This window comes from Mixophyes fleayi, chromosome 1 (assembly GCF_038048845.1).
Source record: "Mixophyes fleayi isolate aMixFle1 chromosome 1, aMixFle1.hap1, whole genome shotgun sequence".
NCBI classification, from domain to species: Eukaryota; Metazoa; Chordata; class Amphibia; order Anura; family Limnodynastidae; genus Mixophyes; species Mixophyes fleayi.
Genome location: NC_134402.1, coordinates 13,429,212 through 13,449,822, shown reverse-complemented (window position 1 = coordinate 13,449,822; position 20,611 = coordinate 13,429,212). Strand labels below are relative to the sequence as shown.

Sequence of the window (20,611 nt, the reverse complement as noted above, 5' to 3'; positions counted from 1 at the left end):
GAGAGCCCAAGACAAGGATTGGCCAGAGAGGAGGCAAATTACATAAGCCACTTTGGTCCCCTCAGAGGAAAAATTTTCCTGGGCAAGATCAAACTGAATAGCACACAGGTTAAGGAACCCACAACATTTCTTAGGATAGCCATCATATTTCTCCGGGGATGGAATACGTAGGCTTCTGGAACTGGCAGTAGACGGTACTGGCAGTAGACGTTGTGGCTGTGGAGGAAACCGTTACTGCTAAGGCCGCCTGGTTTGCTGGAAGAGACCCCTGAAGGGTGTCTAAATGAGAAACAACCCCTTATAGACATCACAAGAGTTGTGCCTGATTGGAGTCTTGCTGATCCACCCTCTGAGCTAAGTGGAGCATAAGGTTCCGAGCTGAGGTTTAATCCTGTCCACTCATATGACCAGAGTATACTGTCACGGAATTGCAGAGATGGCCGCTAACCGGTATTGGCGCAACTGACAGGGAGGCACGGAGTCTAAAGTACCCCCGGTATTCACCAGTGACCTCCAAAAGGGAGTTTGGGCTTAGCTGGAGAGGGTACGAAAGTCGTGGTTCTCTAAGACAGTCACCGGTGTAGCGACAGTAGTAGACAGGTGTAGTCAGGCAATCCAGGTCAGAGCCAACTGAACAGTGCAGTACACCGGGAGGATCCAGAGAGAGGTCAGGTCAAGCCAAATAGTCAAACCAGTTGGGCAGCGAGGTACCAAAATGAAAAACAGGAGAATAGCAACAGGAAGCCAAGTCAAGAGCACTGGATCAGAAGTTCAGGAAGCGCTGGAGCAGGAGTGAACCAATACTCTGTCACTAGACATGTTTCAGAGGCTGCTTTATATACCATAAGGTGCATCCTGATTGGGTTAGGGAGATTTTGCCGGTCAGACATGCTGACTGCTGACAGGTGAGCGGATATAGTATCCCACTGCTAGGCAAAGAGACACGGCTGCCGAGAAGGTGCAGGCGTCTTTCTCCTGTACCAAGTGTCAGTGCGGAGATGGCACCTGACACAGCTATTGTTGCTCAGCAGGAAGATACCCAGGTGAGATTTCAAGCCATTGAGGAGTCCCAGAGGCAACATCAGGCACCCTTGAGGAGTCCCAGAGGCGACAACAGGCAGCCCTTGAGGACTTCCAGAAACAACATCACCAAGACCGCCTATGCCTAAAAGAGGTGGTGCAGTCCTTAGCGGTCCGGTCTGGAAGCTAGTCATTTTCTTCAAAAGATGACCAAGGGAGATGGCGTAAAAGCCTTTTTAATAACTTTTGAGAGAACTGCTAAAAGGTAAAATTGGCCTAAAGATCAGTGGGCCGGCCTATTGGCTCCCTTCCTATCTGGGGAAATGTAAAAGTCATCCTTTGATCTAACCATAGCTGATGACAAGGATTATGATAAATTGAAGGTGGATAAATTGAAGGCGGACATTCTGACCCACTCGGGTGTTGCAATGTTTGTCCGGGTGCAAAGAGTACATTACTGGGGATACCAGGTGGATAAACCTCACAGATGCATGATCTAATCAACCTCACAAAAAACCTGAGACTTTGACAAACCCCCAAATTGCTGAAAGAATTGTGATGGATTACTATCTATGCTCCCTGCCTGCAGCTCTGCACAAGTGGGTAAGCCACTTGGACCCCAAAACAGCAGACCAGCTTATGGAGATGGTCAAGAGGTATCTGGCAGCTGAGAAAATGATGGGTATACCCCACTGGCCCCTAGTTTCGCTATGACAATCTCCAGTGACCTCTGATAAGACTGTTCTAGGGGAGAAGGGTGCTGGGCGGTGGAATGAACTGAAGCATCCAGAGACTGAAAGCCGGGAACCTGGAGATTGGCCAGTTATGCCAAGAAGGTCCCAGTCTCATGTAAGACTTGATAGAAATGTGATAATATATATTAGATGTTTTAGATGTGGTGAATTAGGCCATGTTGCTGCTAATTGTTCAATTACCTCTGAATCTATGCAATGTGATACTGCTTATGTACGCCAAAGAGCGTCTTTCTTTGCCCAGCTGGCCTGCACTGCAGACCGACATATGACAATTACCATAGAAGGCAAATGTGTAAAGGCTGTACTAGATTCTGGTAGCATGGTGACACTTGAGAAAGCAGAGTTGGTGAGCCTCTTGAAACATCAATGGGAAAGTACTGGGGTAACCTGTATACATGGAGATACTCGATATTATGCTACCGCTGAAGTGAACATGGAAACACAGTATTGTTCCGTGGTATTTACGGTTGGATTAGTTCCTTGTTTGGGATTTGATGCAATACTGGGGCGAGATTTTTCCCTCTTCTGGAAGCTCAAATATGCTTTGGAAGTCAGGAATTGATAAGGGCAGCAGTGGAGCGCAGGATAATATACCTCCTAGTGAAGGAGGAAATGTTGTGGAACCAGTTGACTGTATGCCTGAACTTGAAATATGAAAATATATGTTTGCCTTAGAGCAGTTAAAAGAACCCCCTCTGTTAAAGGCAAGAGAAAATGTAAAAATGGTTGATGGAAAACTCCTAGAGCTCGATAGTGGGTTGTCATATCCGCACATGGCAATGAATCAAGGTTTGTTTTATCAAATGTCCAAAAAGAGTGAGGATATTGTTGAACAACTAATAGTACCTAAGGCTTATAGGAGGAAGGTGTTAGAACTGGCTTATGGTCACATAACTGCAGGGCATCTAGGGGTAGAAAAAAAAAATCAGAAAGGATATTACAGAGTTTTTTATGGCCAGGGGTCCATAAAGATGTGTCTGACTACAGTGCATCCTGCCATGAGTGTCAATACTATGCTCCTACACTACACTTTAAAAGTCCTCTTGTCCCATTACCCATTATTGAGGCACCGTTTGAAAGGATAGCCATAGATTTGTTAGGTCCTTTACTAACATCTGTCCGGGGGCATCAATATATACTAGTGATACTAGATTATGCTACAAGGTAGCCGGAAACAATCCCGTTACGCAATACATCGACAAAGGCTATTGCTAGGGAACTCGTGCATGTCTATAGTAGAGTTGGGATTCCTAAGGAAATCCACACTGAACAGGGTACTCCTTTTATGTCCAGAGTAATGAAAGAGATGTGCTGCTTTTTTAAGGTCACTCAACTGAGAACCTCTGTGTATCACCTGCAGACTGATGGTTTAGTAGAGAGGTTTAACAAAACGTTAAAGCATATGTTAAAGAAGGTAGTGGATAAAGATGGGAAAAACTGGGACTGTTTGCTACCCTACTTGTTACTGGTCATTAGAGAGGTACTTTAGTCCTCCACAGGGTCCTCACCTTTTGATTTGTTGTATGGGAGACACCCTAGGAATTTATTGGATATCGCCAAGGAAACATGGGAGAGGCAACCCAGTCCCTATAAAACTGTGGTTGAACATGTTTCTCAGATGCAAGAATGAATATCTGCAGTTGTGCCGATAGTAAGAGAGCACTTAGAACAAGCCCAAGTGGCACAACAAAGGGTGTATAACCGGAATGCCCAAGTATGCACCTTTGCTCTTGGGGACAGAGTCCTTGTTTTAGTGCCTACTGTAGAAAGTACATTTTTTGCTAAATGGAAAGAGCCCTTTGAAATAATGGAAAGAGTGGGGGAAGTTAATTACAAGGTATATCAGCCATGGAAAATAAAGCTAGAACAGATCAACCATGTAAACCTTATAAAACCTTGGAAAGACAGAGTAGCTTTGTCCACCATCCTGGTTTCCATGTGTCGAAGTCAGTAAATTGGATAAAGTCATTTCAATTAAAGTCTAGCAAACTTGGTTGTCTTTGTCTGAAAAGATGCGTACGGTACGCTATGACGTACAAGGGCACGCTACTGCGTGAAAGGGCGTACGCATCCACTACACGTGGCAGCAACAGTAATCGGTCTTTTACCATACATTCGCACAAACACGCATACTTATAAAATAGTACACATTAATGGTAGTTGCAACACATAGTCAGTTATGTCGAAATATAGTAGTATTTATATGTTATATCAGAGTTACATGCATATTAGTGAAATACACGGAATGGGTTAAAGGAATAACATCATGAGTGGTATCATAATGAACCTTATTACATATCCTACTGTTTGGTTCACTCTGCGAGGGAATCACAGAGTGCATACGCAAGTTATGAATGATAGGGAATTATGAACTACTTAAGACTAAGGAATCCGGGCGGGAAGAGCAGAGCATACCCCCTGCAGAGATGACCCCCTCCTTTGGATTCCTTAGGATGAACCAGCCAATGATTGACGACCCCTTGGACATTCCTGAGACCCGGACCAATAGATGCAAGCTATACCATCTTCATTGTATTACTGTATTTGATTGTGTATATAAGCAGCAGCTTGTGATCCAGAGTGCAGACATCTTGTCCCCAGACTTCAGGATTGAATGACTGCACTGGATCCAGAGTGCCTGCGATAAGTAACGGCTGTATTTACTATTACTTCGCTTGAGCATATTATTCCACTTATTGCGAATAAATCTTTGTGCTTTGGAAACACAAATCGAGGTTCGACAATCGTTATTGGTTAGCGACGATACGCACATAACAATTGGGGGCTCGTGAGCTTTGGAGGTTTCGTTGCCGATGATACGCAAGACCAACGGATTTCGGTTCCTCAACAAAGGGTGGAGACGCGTCATAAACGGGTAAGAACGCATGGTGTTCAAAACCTGAATTTTACTCTGTGTTGCGAAACCGAATGTCCATTTTGCATTATCTAGGGCACGCTAACTAGAACCTAGGGGCATTGTGCGTTTTAACTGTATTGCATTGTTTAGCGTATGTGTACTTCCTGCTGTGCGTACGCGAACTTCCGGTAAACTTGCCACGTGGTTAAACAATCGTTTTGATAGTTATTATACATGCATAGTATAATTACTTGTGAAAGCCTCTGAGACATTATTACTATTGTTGGGAACTTTTGATTTTCTGCGCAGAAAAGGTGTATAGTGTGTGATGTTGTAACGTAGATACACTGTTTTATTGTTGAGGTGCTCAGTTGCTGTCTGACGAGGCGGATTGCCCAACTGAAGGACAGTATACAGGGCAGGTATACCGAATGCGAAAACTGGGTTTTCGCAAAGCGCTACCAATAGATCGCAAGGTTTGCTAATAATTAGTATTGGTAGGCAGTGCGATCCGGTCGCACCGTTAGTGCGAATTGGTGAAGCAGCTAGGAGGAATTATACTGGAAAGGCAGGTTGATTGTATCGACTTTGCGCTCCCAGCGATAATGAACTCAGCAGATTTTTGTGGTTGAGCCAGGGTATCGAGGAGCTGATAGCCCTTGGGGCCCACAGTGATATTTCTGTATTAGGGATCCTCGCCAGGGGCGAGAAAAGCGAGTGAACGCGGCTAAAGGAAATACGTTCACCGAGCATTATAGATCTCTAGCGGTGAGTATAGCAACAGAGTTGAAATTATTAGGTGGAAAGAACAGAGCACTGCGGTGTGTCTGTATTTCACATTTGGCCGGAAGGAACAGAGCATTGCGGTGTGTCTGTGTTCCGGGTAGAAGGTATATTGTTCAACATGGGTGCTAAGCATACGCTAGAGATGGTCAGTGTACTGCCTAAGGAAGGCCCTATTGGTTCAGCGAGGTTTCTCATGTGTAAGAAATATGGTGCATATGCAACTGTGTATTGTGACACGTGGGTCGGGATGACCAAAGCTTGTGATAGGCCTTTCCCAACAATAGGGAGTTTTAATGCAGAGGTACTAAATACTGTAAAAGATAAAATATGGTTGATCAAGTCAACGAAAAAGAGAAATAGACATAATGATTGTTTAAAATTGTGGCAAATGGAAGGTAACACGTGGCAGAGCAGCGAATGCAAACCGGAAATAGGCGTGGCGAAAAGCGCGCGCGAGGCGGATGTAACCATTGAGAAGCGTGGCGAACCCTGTTTTAAATCAGTTTCAATCAAGTGTATCTGAAAATGAAGATGAACCCACTGTGATTTCGGCCATTGCCCATGCTGTTAATGTACTAGAGGCTGAGCGCAAGTATGAGAAAATGGGTGAGATAGGTGAGAGTAGCGTGATCACTAGGAGTGAAAGTGTTCTAAATCTAGGGCCTGTAAATCCTGTAGCGTCCCCTGAAGTTAGTGTACCAGAGGGTGTGTTCCCGGTCCGCACAATATCGGTTCCCAATGGGAAACCAGATAAGGATGGTGTAGTTCCTTTAAGAAATGTTACAATGCATTGTCCCTGGACTAGATCAGAATTACGTTCCATTATGACTGAATTCCCGGACCCTAGAAAGGAGTTAGCTAAATGTCAGAAATTTGTTAAAGACTTAGGTAATGCTCACGAACCAACCAGTAAGGATTGGCGGGTAGTGTTGAGGGCGTGTCTTCCTCCTAATACTAACATACAAAAATTTATTGGAGATTGTTTGTTGGAGGAAGATGACACCTTGACTGATGAGATTAACCAACGGAATATAGAACAAATTGTCAAACACTTAGCCATCTGTTTTCCAGTAGTGGTAAATTGGAGTAAGATTTTCACCATTAAACAAAAGGATAGTGAAACTGCCTCAGATTACTTTGCTAGAGCTATAACAGCGATCGCACGATTTACTGGGATATCCAACATAAGTGAGGACCCACATCACATAGAGGTAGCTGTAGGGGTACTGATGGATGGCCTTAGGGAAAATTTAAAGACGAGAGTACAAACCACATTACCTAATTGGAGAGGCGTCACGGTAGACTTCCTTAGGGAGTCTGCTGTGGAGCATGACAAGAACCTTTTTAGAAAAAGGGAAGAGAAAAGTGATAAGTTAATGACGGTAAGTATACAGGCTCTAGAAGGGGTGCACACACGACCACCAGCATACAACCCATATAACAGGAAACCTAAAGTGATCAGGTGTTTCAACTGTAACGAGGAAGGACATTACAGGAGAGATTGTAATAAAGAAAGACTCAATACACATAGGGGTGGGTCACATAGATATCCTCCAAGAAAGGATTCACATAGACTAGAAGACTCACATCTACCCGCGCATATTACGGCAGCAAATGCTGTGCGGGAAATCAATAGTCAGCGCTAGGGGTCAGGTCATACCTGTAGTCTACAGCCAGTGAGGTTAACTGAGAGTCAGAGTGAAGAACCAACAATGATAGTTGACATAGCTGGCAGGAAACAAACTTTTCTTGTAGATACAGCGGCGGCCCGATCTGTGATAACCTCTCCTTTCAATCTACAGGTGACCAGCAAAACTATTCCAGCTATGGGGGTGACGGGAAAAGTGTTACATTATCCTCTAACTAAACCCGCCGAAGTTACTATCGGGCCTCTGCATACTAAGCATTCGTTTCTCTTGGCTACAGCGGCTCCTACTAACTTGCTAGGGAGAGACTTGTTATGTAAAATGGGATGTGTCATATACTGTACTTCAGATGGTGTGTTCCTAGATATACCCGAGAAGGTTGCACATGAGGTACAGGACATATTGGACACCCCTCAAAGGTTAATGTTACACTCTCCTGTTATAGAACAAAGTCCATCTCAAGTAAAGGGGATGTTGCTGGAAATACCAGGTTCCCTATGGACCAGAGATGGACAGGACACTGGACTGATGGCAAACGTAGCCCCTGTCATGGTCAATCTAAAAAGTGGTAGGATAGCTCCAAAAATCCCACAGTATCCATTAAAACCGGAGGTGGAACTAGGGGTATATCCTGTTATTGAGAGGCTGTTACAACAAGGGATTTTAATTCGTACAGCCAGTACAGCAAATAGTCCCATTTTCCCTGTGAAGAAGAGTGGGGGGAGGGGCTATAGATTAGTCCAGGACTTAAGGGGAATTAACAAAGTTGTTGAGAGCCAATTCCCCGTAGTGCCGAATCCAGCTGTCATCCTCATGCAGATTCCACCGTCTGCCAGTCATTTTACTGTCATTGATCTATGTTCTGCTTTCTTCTCAGTCCCTCTTCACCCTGACTGCCAATACCTTTTTGCATTCTCCTACAGGGGAGTGCAATACACATGGACCAGACTACCCCAGGGGTTCATTGACAGCCCCAGTATTTTCTCCCAAGCCTTACATGACTGTTTGCAATCCTTTCAACCCCACAATGGGTCTGTTCTAATTCAATATCTGGACGATTTGTTGTTGTGCTCTGATTCTTTTATGTCATGTTTACATGATACTAAATTGTTGTTGCTTCATCTTTCACAAACAGGGCACAAGGTGGCAAAGGATAAATTACAGCCATGTCAGACTAAGGTCAAATACTTAGGACACTGGCTCACTAAGGGGCTAAGACACCTGACAACCGACAGAATTGAGGCCATACAACACATGACCCTGCCACAGAGCCAGAAGCAGATTCGTACTTTCTTGGGGATGTGTGGATACTGTAGGTCATGGATCCCAGGTTTTTCTATTCTGGCATTACCATTGCAGGAGCTAGTCTCTTCCTCAAAACCAGAACGTGTCGTACACACAGAAGAGTCAGAGCAAGCGTCCTTTAACCTTAAAGATAGTCTGACAAGAGCACCTGCATTGGGAATACCTGATTATGAAAAGCCTTTTGAGCTATTTTGTACAAAAGCTGATGGCTGTGCAGCAGGTGTCCTCGCACAGAAACATGGTGACGCTAGCAGACCGGTAGCATACTACAGTGCACAATTAGACAATGTGTCAAGGTCACTCCTAACATGTCTCAGAAGTGTAGCAGCAACGGCCCTTCTAGTAAGTAAGAGCGAGGATGTAGTATTAGGACATAATTCAACCATCTATACACCCCATGCTGTATCAGCTCTGTTAAATTCAGCCCAAACCAGACATGTTTCTTCAGCTAGATTCACAAAGTGGGAACTAGCCCAGATGGCACCCTCAAACATCACCATCAAACGATGTAGCACCCTAAATCCAGCTACATACCTTCCGTATGTGTCTCAAGAGACACAAAGGGTGGGAGGTGAGGAGACCCTGGTTGATGATGAGTTAGGCAAGAATACTGACACGCATGACTGTATGGAACACCTGAATCAGACCTTTACTGCAAGGCCCGACATACGTGACACCCCCTTAGAAAATGTAGATTTTACGTTTTATACAGACGGAAGTTGCCATAGACAGACAGAGACAGGAGAGCTATGTACTGGTTACGCTGTTGTAGACGATCAGGATGTGGTAGAAGCTGAACCCCTTGGTCCACCTCACTCAGCCCAGGTGGCGGAACTAGTAGCACTAAAAAGAGCGTGTGAACTGGCAGAGGGTAAATCAGCCAATATATATACTGACTCTAGGTACGCCTTCGGGGTAGTGCACGATTTTGGGGCCCTTTGGCGTCTTAGAAACTTTACGACAGCAGCAGGTACACCAGTGGCACACTCACAACACATAAAAGGACTTCTGACAGCGATACAGTTACCCAGAACAGTAGCCGTCATAAAGTGCAAAGCCCATACCTTTGAAGAAGACCCAGTGTCATTGGGCAACAACAGGGCAGACGAAGCTGCTAAATGGGCAGCAGGGCAACCTATGACTGTATCGACCGAGACTATGATGGTTTTTCAGACATTAGACATGCAGAAATTAATTGAAATGCAAGATTTGTGTTCCCTGCAGGAAAAGGCGGTCTGGAAGGCGAAGGGATGTGGTCAAGAGTCCTCAGGACTCTGGAGGGATGGACAAGGTAAGCCTGTAGCTCCCCGAACATACTATCCAAGCCTGGCTGAAGCAGCACACGGCCTGACTCACCTGGGTAAAGAAGGTATGCGCAAACTGGTGAGAGCATACTGGTGTGCTCCCGGATTTTCCTCTCAGGCTGGTAAGAAAGCAATGTCATGTCTTATTTGTTTGAGGAAAAATGTTGGGAAAACTATTCCAACTGAGCCATCCCACATCCCTCCTACAGACGGACCTTTTCAGGTAATACAAATTGACTATATCCAATTACCACCGTGCAGGAATCTAAAGTATGTGTTAGTGTGTATTGATGTGTTTTCCGGTTGGGTAGAAGCATATCCGGCAGCCACTAATACTGCTGTGTTCACTGCAAAGAAAATCGTACAAGACTTTGTGTGTAGGTTCGGTATCCCTAGAATCATTGAAAGTGATAGGGGTACCCATTTTACTGGTGATGTCTTCCAAAATATGTGTAAACTCATGCGAATCAGTAGCAGACTTCACACCCCTTACCGACCACAAGCCAGTGGTAAGGTGGAGAGAGTAAACGGTACTATCAAGAACAAACTAGGTAAGATAATGGCTGAAACTGGGTTGGCATGGCCTGAGGCTTTGCCGTTGGTCCTCCACAGCATTCGAACCACTCCTAGACCTCCTCTTAATCTGTCCCCCTTTGAGATACTGTTCGGACGACAACCTCATTTGATCGTGAGTCCACAAGACGACTTAAAGTGTAATAATGAAGTGACTGTACAATATCTTATAAGAATGAGTAGACAGCTGAAACAACAACAACAAAAACTAAAAATGCTGTCACCTGGTATGCCAGAAACGAACTGTCATGATGTTGAACCTGGAGACTATGTTATGATCCGCAATTTCTTCCGTTCAGGTTGTTTAACAGACCATTGGGAAGGCCCGTACCAAGTGCTGCTGACCAGTACTACATCACTGAAGGTTGCAGAGAGAGACACTTGGGTCCATTCCACCCACTGCAGGAGAGTCCATAATCCGGAGAAAGTGCAAGACAAGACTCAGACCGACGACATAGAACTGTCACTTGTGAACCTGTTCCGGGAGACCTAAAGCCTGCAGTTGAGACACCTGAACCAGAGACGTTGCCTCAGAACTATCTTTCCAGCGATGGAGTGGCAGTTTTTGTTTTTCTTTTGTTCCAGGATTTTCCTTGTTTTTACTTTTTCTAGGACATTCTATTTTTGTGAAGGAGAATGGAGGACGGAGGAGAGTTCTGGGAGTGATACGGATGAAATGGAGGCCGAAGAAAAGTTAATAGGATATCCTGAGCAGCCCATTATCAAACTTGGTCCAGGGGTTATGAAAAGGTCTGCTAGCTCAGGAACTCGGAGGCAGTGTGAGGGGCTATTGTCTGATGAGTATTGTATCTGCAAGTTCTGCAACTCCCTAGTTGAAGAGAGATGCATCCAACGATGCCAGTCCCCCAGTACTCTGAATATAGGCGGGCATCCTTTGGAGGATTATCACTCCCTGGTGGGTAAGGTACTAAACCAAACCGAGTGTTGGGTGTGCTCTCATGTGCCTCAAGGGCAGCATAACATAGGACTAGTGCCATTCCCTTTAAACATATCCGAAGTACTCGAATTAAGGGGTGGGAGGCCCATAGAAGGGAGGTACAATAACACTAGGTCCCCTAGTCTGACGCTTCGACAATACTCCATAGGCAGATCTTTGCTGTGCCTAAACATATCTCATGCAAAGCGCCTGGAGAATTGGGAGGCTGACCTATCAGATCAGACAATGGCTCGCCACACTCATTTTAGAGAGAGACTCACAAGGTCACTACTAGGCAGGAATGCTGATGGAAGTCACAAGTTAGGGCGTATAACCAAACATAAGAAGGTATCTATTGGAAAAGTCTCTACAGATAAATGTGAAAATGTCATTAATGCCGACACATGTCTAGAGCAGATGGAGACACTAGGCATGGGTAGTTTTAGCAAAACTCTGTGTGACATAATTTATGGGCATACCGTCCCTTATGTTCTCCCTGAGGATGTGTATTTTGTTTGTGGAAGAAAAGCTTATTCCTGGGTGACTCCGAATTCCAAGGGCTTGTGTTTCTTAGCTAAACTGGTTCCTGAAATCATGACTATTACTCATGAAGAAATGGTAGATATTCACAAGACTACATCACCACCATACATACACACACAGTATGAACACCGTGGCAAGAGAAATATGATTCCTGGTGAGGAACCCATAGCTACAAAATTGATTAGCGAAACTGCTGGTTTCCAAGTTATGGTTGCTCTAGATCTCACCAGGACCGCTCGGGGAACATTAAACTTTAAATATATCCAAGACCTAGCTAAATTAATAGATAATATCACCGAGATGTATGATGACACTTTCAGGTATACTGGAAGGGAGCTACAAGCGTACAAGAAGGAGTTGGTGCAACATAGACTGGTACTAAATTATCTCACCTCTATTACTGGTGGGTACTGTGTGACACTGGCCACCCAGTTCTGTGTCAAATGTTGCACGTACATTACTAATAATACGGAAGACCCTAAAGAGGTTATAGACCGGAAGATGGATGAAATTTTGCAGCTGAAATGGGAATTTCGAAAGAGCCATAATTCTTCGTTATATGAGGTCGGGGAAAAGGTGGCGGGTTGGTTCTCATGGTTGAACCCAGCAAAATGGTTCTCCGGTCTGGGGGAGTGGGTACAGGAACTGATTGCGAGTGTAGGTAAGCTCCTTCTCCTTATACTGGATGTCATCTTAGCAATTGGTTTAGTTGTCAAATGTGTTCCTACTGTGTTGAAGTGTGGAAAACGGTCTCATAAGAGTAACACTGAGAAAGAGAGTGAAAGGGTGGTACCAGATACCGAGATCATGGTCTGTGGAGAAGTATTGTACAATCCTGAACTTGAAACGGTGATTGGGTGATAGTTTATTACACTATCAAAGGGTGGAACTGTCGAAGTCAGTAAATTGGATAAAGTCATTTCAATTAAAGTCTAGCAAACTTGGTTGTCTTTGTCTGAAAAGATGCGTACGGTACGCTATGACGTACAAGGGCACGCTACGGCGTGAAAGGGCGTACGCATCCACTACACGTTACAGCAACAGTAATCGGTCTTTTACCATACATTCGCACAAACACGCATACTTATAAAATAGTACACATTAATGGTAGTTGCAACACATAGTCAGTTATGTCGAAATATAGTAGTATTTATATGTCATATCAGAGTTACATGCATATTAGTGAAATACACGGAATGGGTTAAAGGAATAACATCATGAGTGGTATCATAATGAACCTTATTACATATCCTACTGTTTGGTTCACTCTGCGAGGGAATCGCAGAGTGCATACGCAAGTTATGAATGATAGGGAATTATGAACTACTTAAGACTAAGGAATCCGGGCGGGAAGAGCAGAGCATACCCCCTGCAGAGATGACCCCCTCCTTTGGATTCCTTAGGATGAACCAGCCAATGATTGACGACCCCTTGGACATTCCTGAGACCCGGACCAATAGATGCAAGCTATACCATCTTCATTGTATTACTGTATTTGATTGTGTATATAAGCAGCAGCTTGTGATCCAGAGTGCAGACATCTTGTCCCCAGACTTCAGGATTGAATGACTGCACTGGATCCAGAGCGCCTGCGATAAGTAACGGCTGTATTTACTATTACTTCGCTTGAGCATATTATTCCACTTATTGCGAATAAATCTTTGTGCTTTAGAAACACAAATCGAGGTTCGACAATCGTTATTGGTTAGCGACGATACGCACATAACACATGGCAACTGCTATACCTCTGGTTCTGGTAGCAGCTAACACCCTCTCAGTTGCCCAACAGCGTGAGGCTAAAGAGTTTCTCATAATAAACAGGAACTTATTTATGGATGTACCTGGTAAAACAACAATCATTAAACATGATATAGGGACTGATTCATTACTGATCTTATCTGCCGTTTTTTGCGGATCTTACGAAAATCTTCTCTGTGCATGCCCAGAAAAGGGAGATAAGAAGGAAAATCCGTTGCATAAAAGACTTAATATGTGTGTTTTTGAACTTTTCGCTCATTCATCATCATCATCACCATTTATTTATATAGCGCCACTAATTCCGCAGTGCTGTACAGAGAACTCACTCACATCAGTCCCTGCCCAATTGGGGCTTACAGTCTAAATTCCCAAACACACACAGACACACACACACACACACACAGACTATGGTCATTTTGTTAACAGTCAATTAACCTACTAGTATGTTTTTGGAGTTTATTGTTGAATTGTGAATTTCTTATCTCCCTGTTTGTTCCTAAAATACTCATCTCAACTTTTGCACAAGATAAGATCAGTAATGAATCAGGCCCATAGTCACTGAGCAGGGGACTAAGATTAATCTGAAACCCTATAGAATACCAGAGGCCCAATGGGAGTTAGTGTCTAAAGAAATTTACATTTTTTTAGAATTGGATGTAAGTGAAGAGTCACATAGTGAGTGGTCAAGTCCTATTGTACACATTCCGAAGCCGGACAGGAGTTTACGCTTCTGCAATGACTTTCGTAAACTAAATAAGTTGTCTAAGTTTGATGCATACCCAATGCCTCGGTTGGGCGAACTGATTGAAAAATTGGGTACAGCACGGTATTTAACCACTCTAGACCTAACCAAAGGGTACTGACAGTTACCGTTGACAGACAGAACCAAAGAGAAGACAGCTTTTTCTGCCCTGGAGAGTCTCTTCCAAAATAAGAAGTTACCATTTGGGTTACATGCGGAACCTGCCACAATTCAGTGAATGATGGAAAAGATACTGAGGCTCCATAGACACTATGCTGCGGCATACATTGAAGATGTAGTCATTCACAGTCCAGCTTGGCAAACTCATCTGCCCAGGGAACAAGCGGTGTTGTGTTATTTGGTAATTGAGGATGTGAAATATCTGGGGTATACAATAGACAGAGGTCTGATAAAGCCCCAACTTAGGAATACAACATTATGGAGGGGGCATGAAACAAAACACACAATTAATAATGAAAGAATGCCCTCAGAATGGACTGATTTCCATTATAACAGGAAATCCTTTAGCTGATGTCTCTATGGAAAGGGGCACCAGTGTGCCTGCCCTCACAGAGTCCATTCCAGACCCATGCTGAAAAGATGGCTGTCATATAAAAGACATGTACATGCAGTGCAGTGTTACATAACATCCAGCTATGAGAGCTTAACACAAGATTTTTATTTTGTTTTACTCCAAAACACTTTAATTTACATTTGGCTGAAAAGAGAGTTAAAGAAGAAAAAAATCTGCAGAGATGTGCACCAGAATCCATGTTTTGGTTTTGATCCTTACACATTATAGTGTTTTGATTTTTTTCAAAGCAGGTTAGTTCTTTGGTTTTTGGATTACTCCAAGAGATGCAATTGTAATTAAAAAGATATAATTTTTATAAAATCATGTAATTGTAAGCTGCGTTTTGTTTCAGCATTAACATTCACATTGCGTACATTAATTTAAACTAATTTATAGTCTCCAATGACCTTACAACTATCAACGTTTGGGTATGATTTAGAGTTGCATGCAAGTGCGTTTGTGCAATGTAAGGATGCGTTTTGGTGCAAAGTTGGTTGAATTGCGCATGCACATAACATACGTCTGTATTGAGAGTTGCAGGTAGAGTTTAACGGTTCTTGAACTTTACGCTTGGAGAGGTGGATCACATTAAGAACTGTAGTACAATGAGTGTATGCAGACCCAAGCATGTCGCTATGATATGCATCTTACTGTATTGGGAATGACATGCATCTTACAATTAGCTAAAAGGCATACATTGTGCACCTGCATAAACTGGGTGCAAGTTTTGGAGTTGTTGATGATCATTGTCTTATTTTTTCTCTAAACAAATCTATATGCTGGATTAAAGGTTCCATGTATCTTAATTAACAATTTACTACTTTTTCTCTGAACCATCTATGTTCTTTTTTGTTCTCCCACTGACTTCCGTAGACAAAATAATGGCTTGTCTGCTCAGTGTACACTCATCCTTATGGCTTACATTCACCTAACTGGTTTAATATCTTAGATGAATCTTCTAAAATGTCGACTTTCTTTCAGCCTTTGCCACTATAGTTTTTTCTTCTGAGTTGCCTACTTCTCAGGACCACCTTTTCCCTTCCCACCGGGTGGTATTAGATTCTGCTTGGCATAAGAGGAGGTTCTATTAATGCAGACAAATATGTTTACTTTAACAATGTGATCTTTCACCCCAGTATTTTTACCGTATTTGGGGACTGGAGAGGATACATTTTATCCTTGGATATGTCCTTTGTTCCCTGACTTTGCTTTGAAAACTAATGACTCTAATAAAATACATATTTTTGGCCCAGAATATAAGTGGTCAATATCATTGGTATCAGGTTAAGTACAGCACCAGGATAAAGTACTATGAAAAACCATAAACCAACTTCTATGTATAGTGGCCCCTTGGGTTGATTCTGTTGCTTTCATAATTTACATTTATTTTGAACCATCACATTGTTCTATTTACACGATACTATATTTATTAGTCTATGATGAAAGAGGGATTTACAATGAATATAAAGCTCTCAATCTCTCCTCTCTTAAGTTCTGAATATTCCCTAACACTCTTGTGCAGCCGTCAGAGTTTGAAAAGAGAGGACAAATACTTTCACTTGCACCTGAGTTTCTGTAACAATGCGTCTGATCTTTTATATATTTGTTTTGGCTGTTGGTCCGGTGTGTAACACTCTGCAGATCTGAGACACAGAACTCAGGACCTTGATGTCACCTGGTAATGAAGAAATATACACTAGAAATACCTGCTCAGGAAGAAGATGTCATTATTGAAGACATATCCATACAACATTCAAGAACTTTTTCAGAGAGGTGGAATATTTTCTCTAAAGTAACCTGCATACTGTGAGTACACTAGAAGACATTTCAAGCAGACACAGTTAATTCATAACATTCATATATCATTCTGTCATCTTATACCAAACAGAAAGTCATTGTCTCTCATTTGTACATAACCCTTTTTATTTTGATTTTTTATGAACATTTGCTGAATATTGTCATTTGTCGGATGACAGATGCTTAATCCTAATTTACAGTGTTTCTCATACTTAGAATAAAGCAGTTTTAGTCCTTATATTACTGTGATTTATTCCTTTCTGAACATCTGCTGTTACACGTTCTCTGTTTCACTATATAATTTCCTATACCTTTTAGGTATAATAACAATGCTTTATTTTTATGGGAGCCAACATTAGTTATACAACGTTTAAATTCAGAGAAGCAAAATCCTATGCTAGGAGATTGTGCTCACATTTCTTTCTTTCCAGTAATCTGATATTTTCCATTTTCCTACAATTTAGTAGCACAATGATTAGTGCTGCCGCCTTTTATTGCTGGGTCCCTGTGTCGAAATCTGATCAGGGCACAATCTGTGTGTAGTTTACATTTTCTCCCGTGTTTGTGTCCTTTACTTCCATGGTTAGGTTTGGCTTCTGCCTAGTTTGTTTCTGGCTGAGATATTAGATTGTAAATTCCACTGGTTCAGGACTGGCTGTGAATATATAAACATTTTTTATTATTGTACAGCAGGGTGTAATATGTTGGTGCTATATGAATAAAGGATAATACGTACAGCACACGTTTGTTGTAGCCCTTAGCAAAGAATGTCATAAACCATGTAGCACATGACAGACTAACAGAAACAAATGTCTGATCAGTTACTATGAGTCCAGATTGTTTGTACGTTTTGATATATGTAGTTAAACTAAGCTTGATGGTGGGTTATCTGTTTATCTTGCAAAACATAAGTAAAATGCATTGTAATAAGCTGACACTAACATTTTTTTACCTTAACCTCTATTCCTGTAGTTTTATCTCCCATTCCATTCAGTAAGTAATTATTATTATGTAAATGTAAGAAGTACTTTTACTTTACTGTATTGTCCTTTTTTTAAGTATTTTATTTTTATGTTACTTGTTTTTATTTTTCACTTGTTTAACACACAGTGGGATCCCTGCATATTTAGCAAACAAATGCTAATAAATATAAACATAATACTCTCATTTTGTGCATCTATCCATCAGAAATTGAAAGATACATATAGCTTTAAATAAAAAGTCATATGGTTCAAGTCCAACCACAGGGCGAATCTTATTCACTGTACCCACTGTATTACGTAGTACACTTACATGGAACTTACCCTCACTTGCTTATATTATCCATTGGGGAATAATAGACACCCCTGTGTAATAAGACCAATCATTGTCCAGAGAAATAAAAAAAGACAATCATAATATAATAGCTGCCATGACAGGACTATATAGCCAACACTTTTGCTGCCCTGTAGCTGGTTGAGAGTTTCAACTGATTAGATTCATGAGAAGTGGTGGGAAATCAAGTAAAGTTCTCACCTTCGTCTTGGTGTTTTAATTTACCCTTAGACTATATTGTGTGAAGAAAGAAGATAGTTGAATATTTCCATCCAGATGAAGACAGACCCCATTACTGTGTGGTTACAATGTTAATCATAGATAAGAGACAGGGACGTATTTATTAAGACAGGGGACTGAATTTGATTTTGGGAAGGTCTACTGGTTGTTTATCAGACTACATGTGCAATACATAAATGCACTTCTGAAAAGATTCTAAAGTGATACACATCTATGTGTTAAAAATAAGTTAATGGATACAAAAAAGCAAGTGGATACATTATTATTCAAATCTGATTAAGAATTACAGGGATGGAACACTATTTATAAAAATACATAGTTTCATTTCTTTCTTTAATTTATTTTGCCTTGGGTAGGTGCAAAATTTACGTCTGAACATTTTCGTACTCCTAGATACATTAAACTGAAGTGTTCTTAACTTGAGTGCACACACCTCTAGTTTAATCTACCTGTATGCTATTGCTCCCAGTCCGCTATTAAAGGTGCAAAGGGCTGCAAGTACAAGATATGTTTAACTCTAAATACGAACAATAGATTTGTACATGTGCAGTGCATCAAAATGTATATAGTCATGGCCAAAAGTTTATAAAATGACACAAGTATTGGTTTTCACAAAGTTTGATGCTTCAGTTTTTTTAGACCTTTTTGTCATATATTGCTATGATATACTGAAGTAAAATTACAAGCATTTCATAAGTGTCAAAAGCTTTTATTGACAATTACATTAAGTAATTGTCTTTTTGAAGACCTATGCAATTTACCCTGGCATGCTGCCAATCAACTTCTGGGACACATACTGACTGATGGCAGCCCATTCTTGCCTGATCAATGCTTGGAGTATGTCAGAATTTGTGGGTTTTTGTTTGGCCACCCGGCTCTTGACCACAAGTTCTCAATGGGATTAAGGTCTGGAGAGTTTCCTGGCCATGGACCCAGAATTTCGATGTTTTGATCCCGAGCCACTTAGTTAGCACTTTTGCCTTCTGGCAAGGGGCTCCATCATGCTGGAAAAGGCATTATTTGTCACCAAACTGTTTTTGGATGGTTGGGAGTAGATGCTTTTGGAGGATGTTTTGGTACCATTTTTTATTCATGGCTGTGTTCATAGGCAAAATTGTGAGTGAGGCCACTCCCTTGGCTGAGAAGACACATCACACATGAAAGGTCTCCGGATGCTTTACTGTTGGCATGACACAGGACCTATGGTAGCGCTCACCTTTCCTTCTCCAGACAAGCATTTTTCCAGATGCCCCAAACATTCTGAAAGGGGCATCAACAGAGAAAATTACGTTACCCCAGTTCTCAGCAGGCCAATCCTTGTATCGTTTGATCCCTGAGTCACTTAGTTATCACTTTTGCCTTATGGCATTTGATTGACAGCATGCCAGGGTGAATTGGAGAGGTCTTCAAAAACAAAGGCTCAACACTGCAAATATTTACTCTTTGCATAAACTTAATGTAGTTGTCAAAAAAAGCCATTCACGCTTATGAAATGTTTGTAATTTTACTTCAGTATACTATAGCAACGTCTGACAAAAAGGGTTTAAAAACACGGAAGCAGCAAACTTTGTGAAAACCAATATTTGTGTCATTCTCAAAACTTTTGGCAATGACTGTATGTATATCAACCTTTAACTGTCTCACTGGGCTTTACCTGAGTCTTTAATATTTCACTAGGTTTATGGAGTTGTCCCTGAGGAAATGTAAAAAAAAGAAGACAGTCAACAAATGTTTTCAAACAGTTAACATTGTATTACATTTTTTAAACCAAATGTTCTGGTTGTGCGTTCTGAGCATTGTACTCTGCAGATCTGAGACACAGATCCCAGAACCTGGATGTCATCTTTCTACATTCAATAAATATATATTTGAATATAAATATTCCCAGGAAGGAGATATAATTATAGGTGGAATATTCACTGTCAATGGCTGGGTGAATATACTACAATTACAAATTACTGACAGGATCATGTATTGTATTGGGTAAGTACATTGTATCTAACACCTGAGGAATGTGACTATGATCATTACAAGAAAGGTCAAAGGCCTGTTGTTTTAGTATATTAAACATGGAAACAATTCATCCCACAATATTGCACTAACTTTACTCAGCATTGATTTATGTATTTTCATCATTTTCAATATTTTAATAGTAACCAGAATAACTATGACAGTTTGAAAAAGTTTCATAGGAATGACATTAATGCCTCTGTACATATATAAGACATCAGTTAACTGTGACACTAGTTGTCAGGTTCATGGCTTAAATTTCTGACCTTTCATTTCTCCAAACAAGTGTCCTGTTTTATTATTTATAGTAGTAAGATAGCTTTTAGTAGGTGTAAGAATATTAAGAAAGAAACACATCAACCGCTAAGTGGATTATGCACCTGGATTCTGGTGATTATGGAATATTGGCACAAAGCACATGATTTATTTACATCTATGGCTTTCAGGTCA

At 41.7% G+C, this 20,611-nt stretch overlaps 1 protein-coding gene across 1 annotated transcript in view; it reads left to right on the top strand.

Moving 5' to 3' along the window:
• The first annotated feature begins 998 nt into the window (after positions 1-998).
• LOC142142292 (vomeronasal type-2 receptor 26-like) overlaps positions 999-20,611 on the top strand; it is a 70,465-nt gene continuing 50,852 nt past the window's right edge. The window contains exons 1-2 of the mRNA XM_075203972.1: positions 999-1,043; positions 2,017-2,219. Coding sequence (XP_075060073.1) covers positions 999-1,043; positions 2,017-2,219 — 248 coding nt within the window. The remainder of the gene's footprint in view (positions 1,044-2,016; positions 2,220-20,611) is intronic.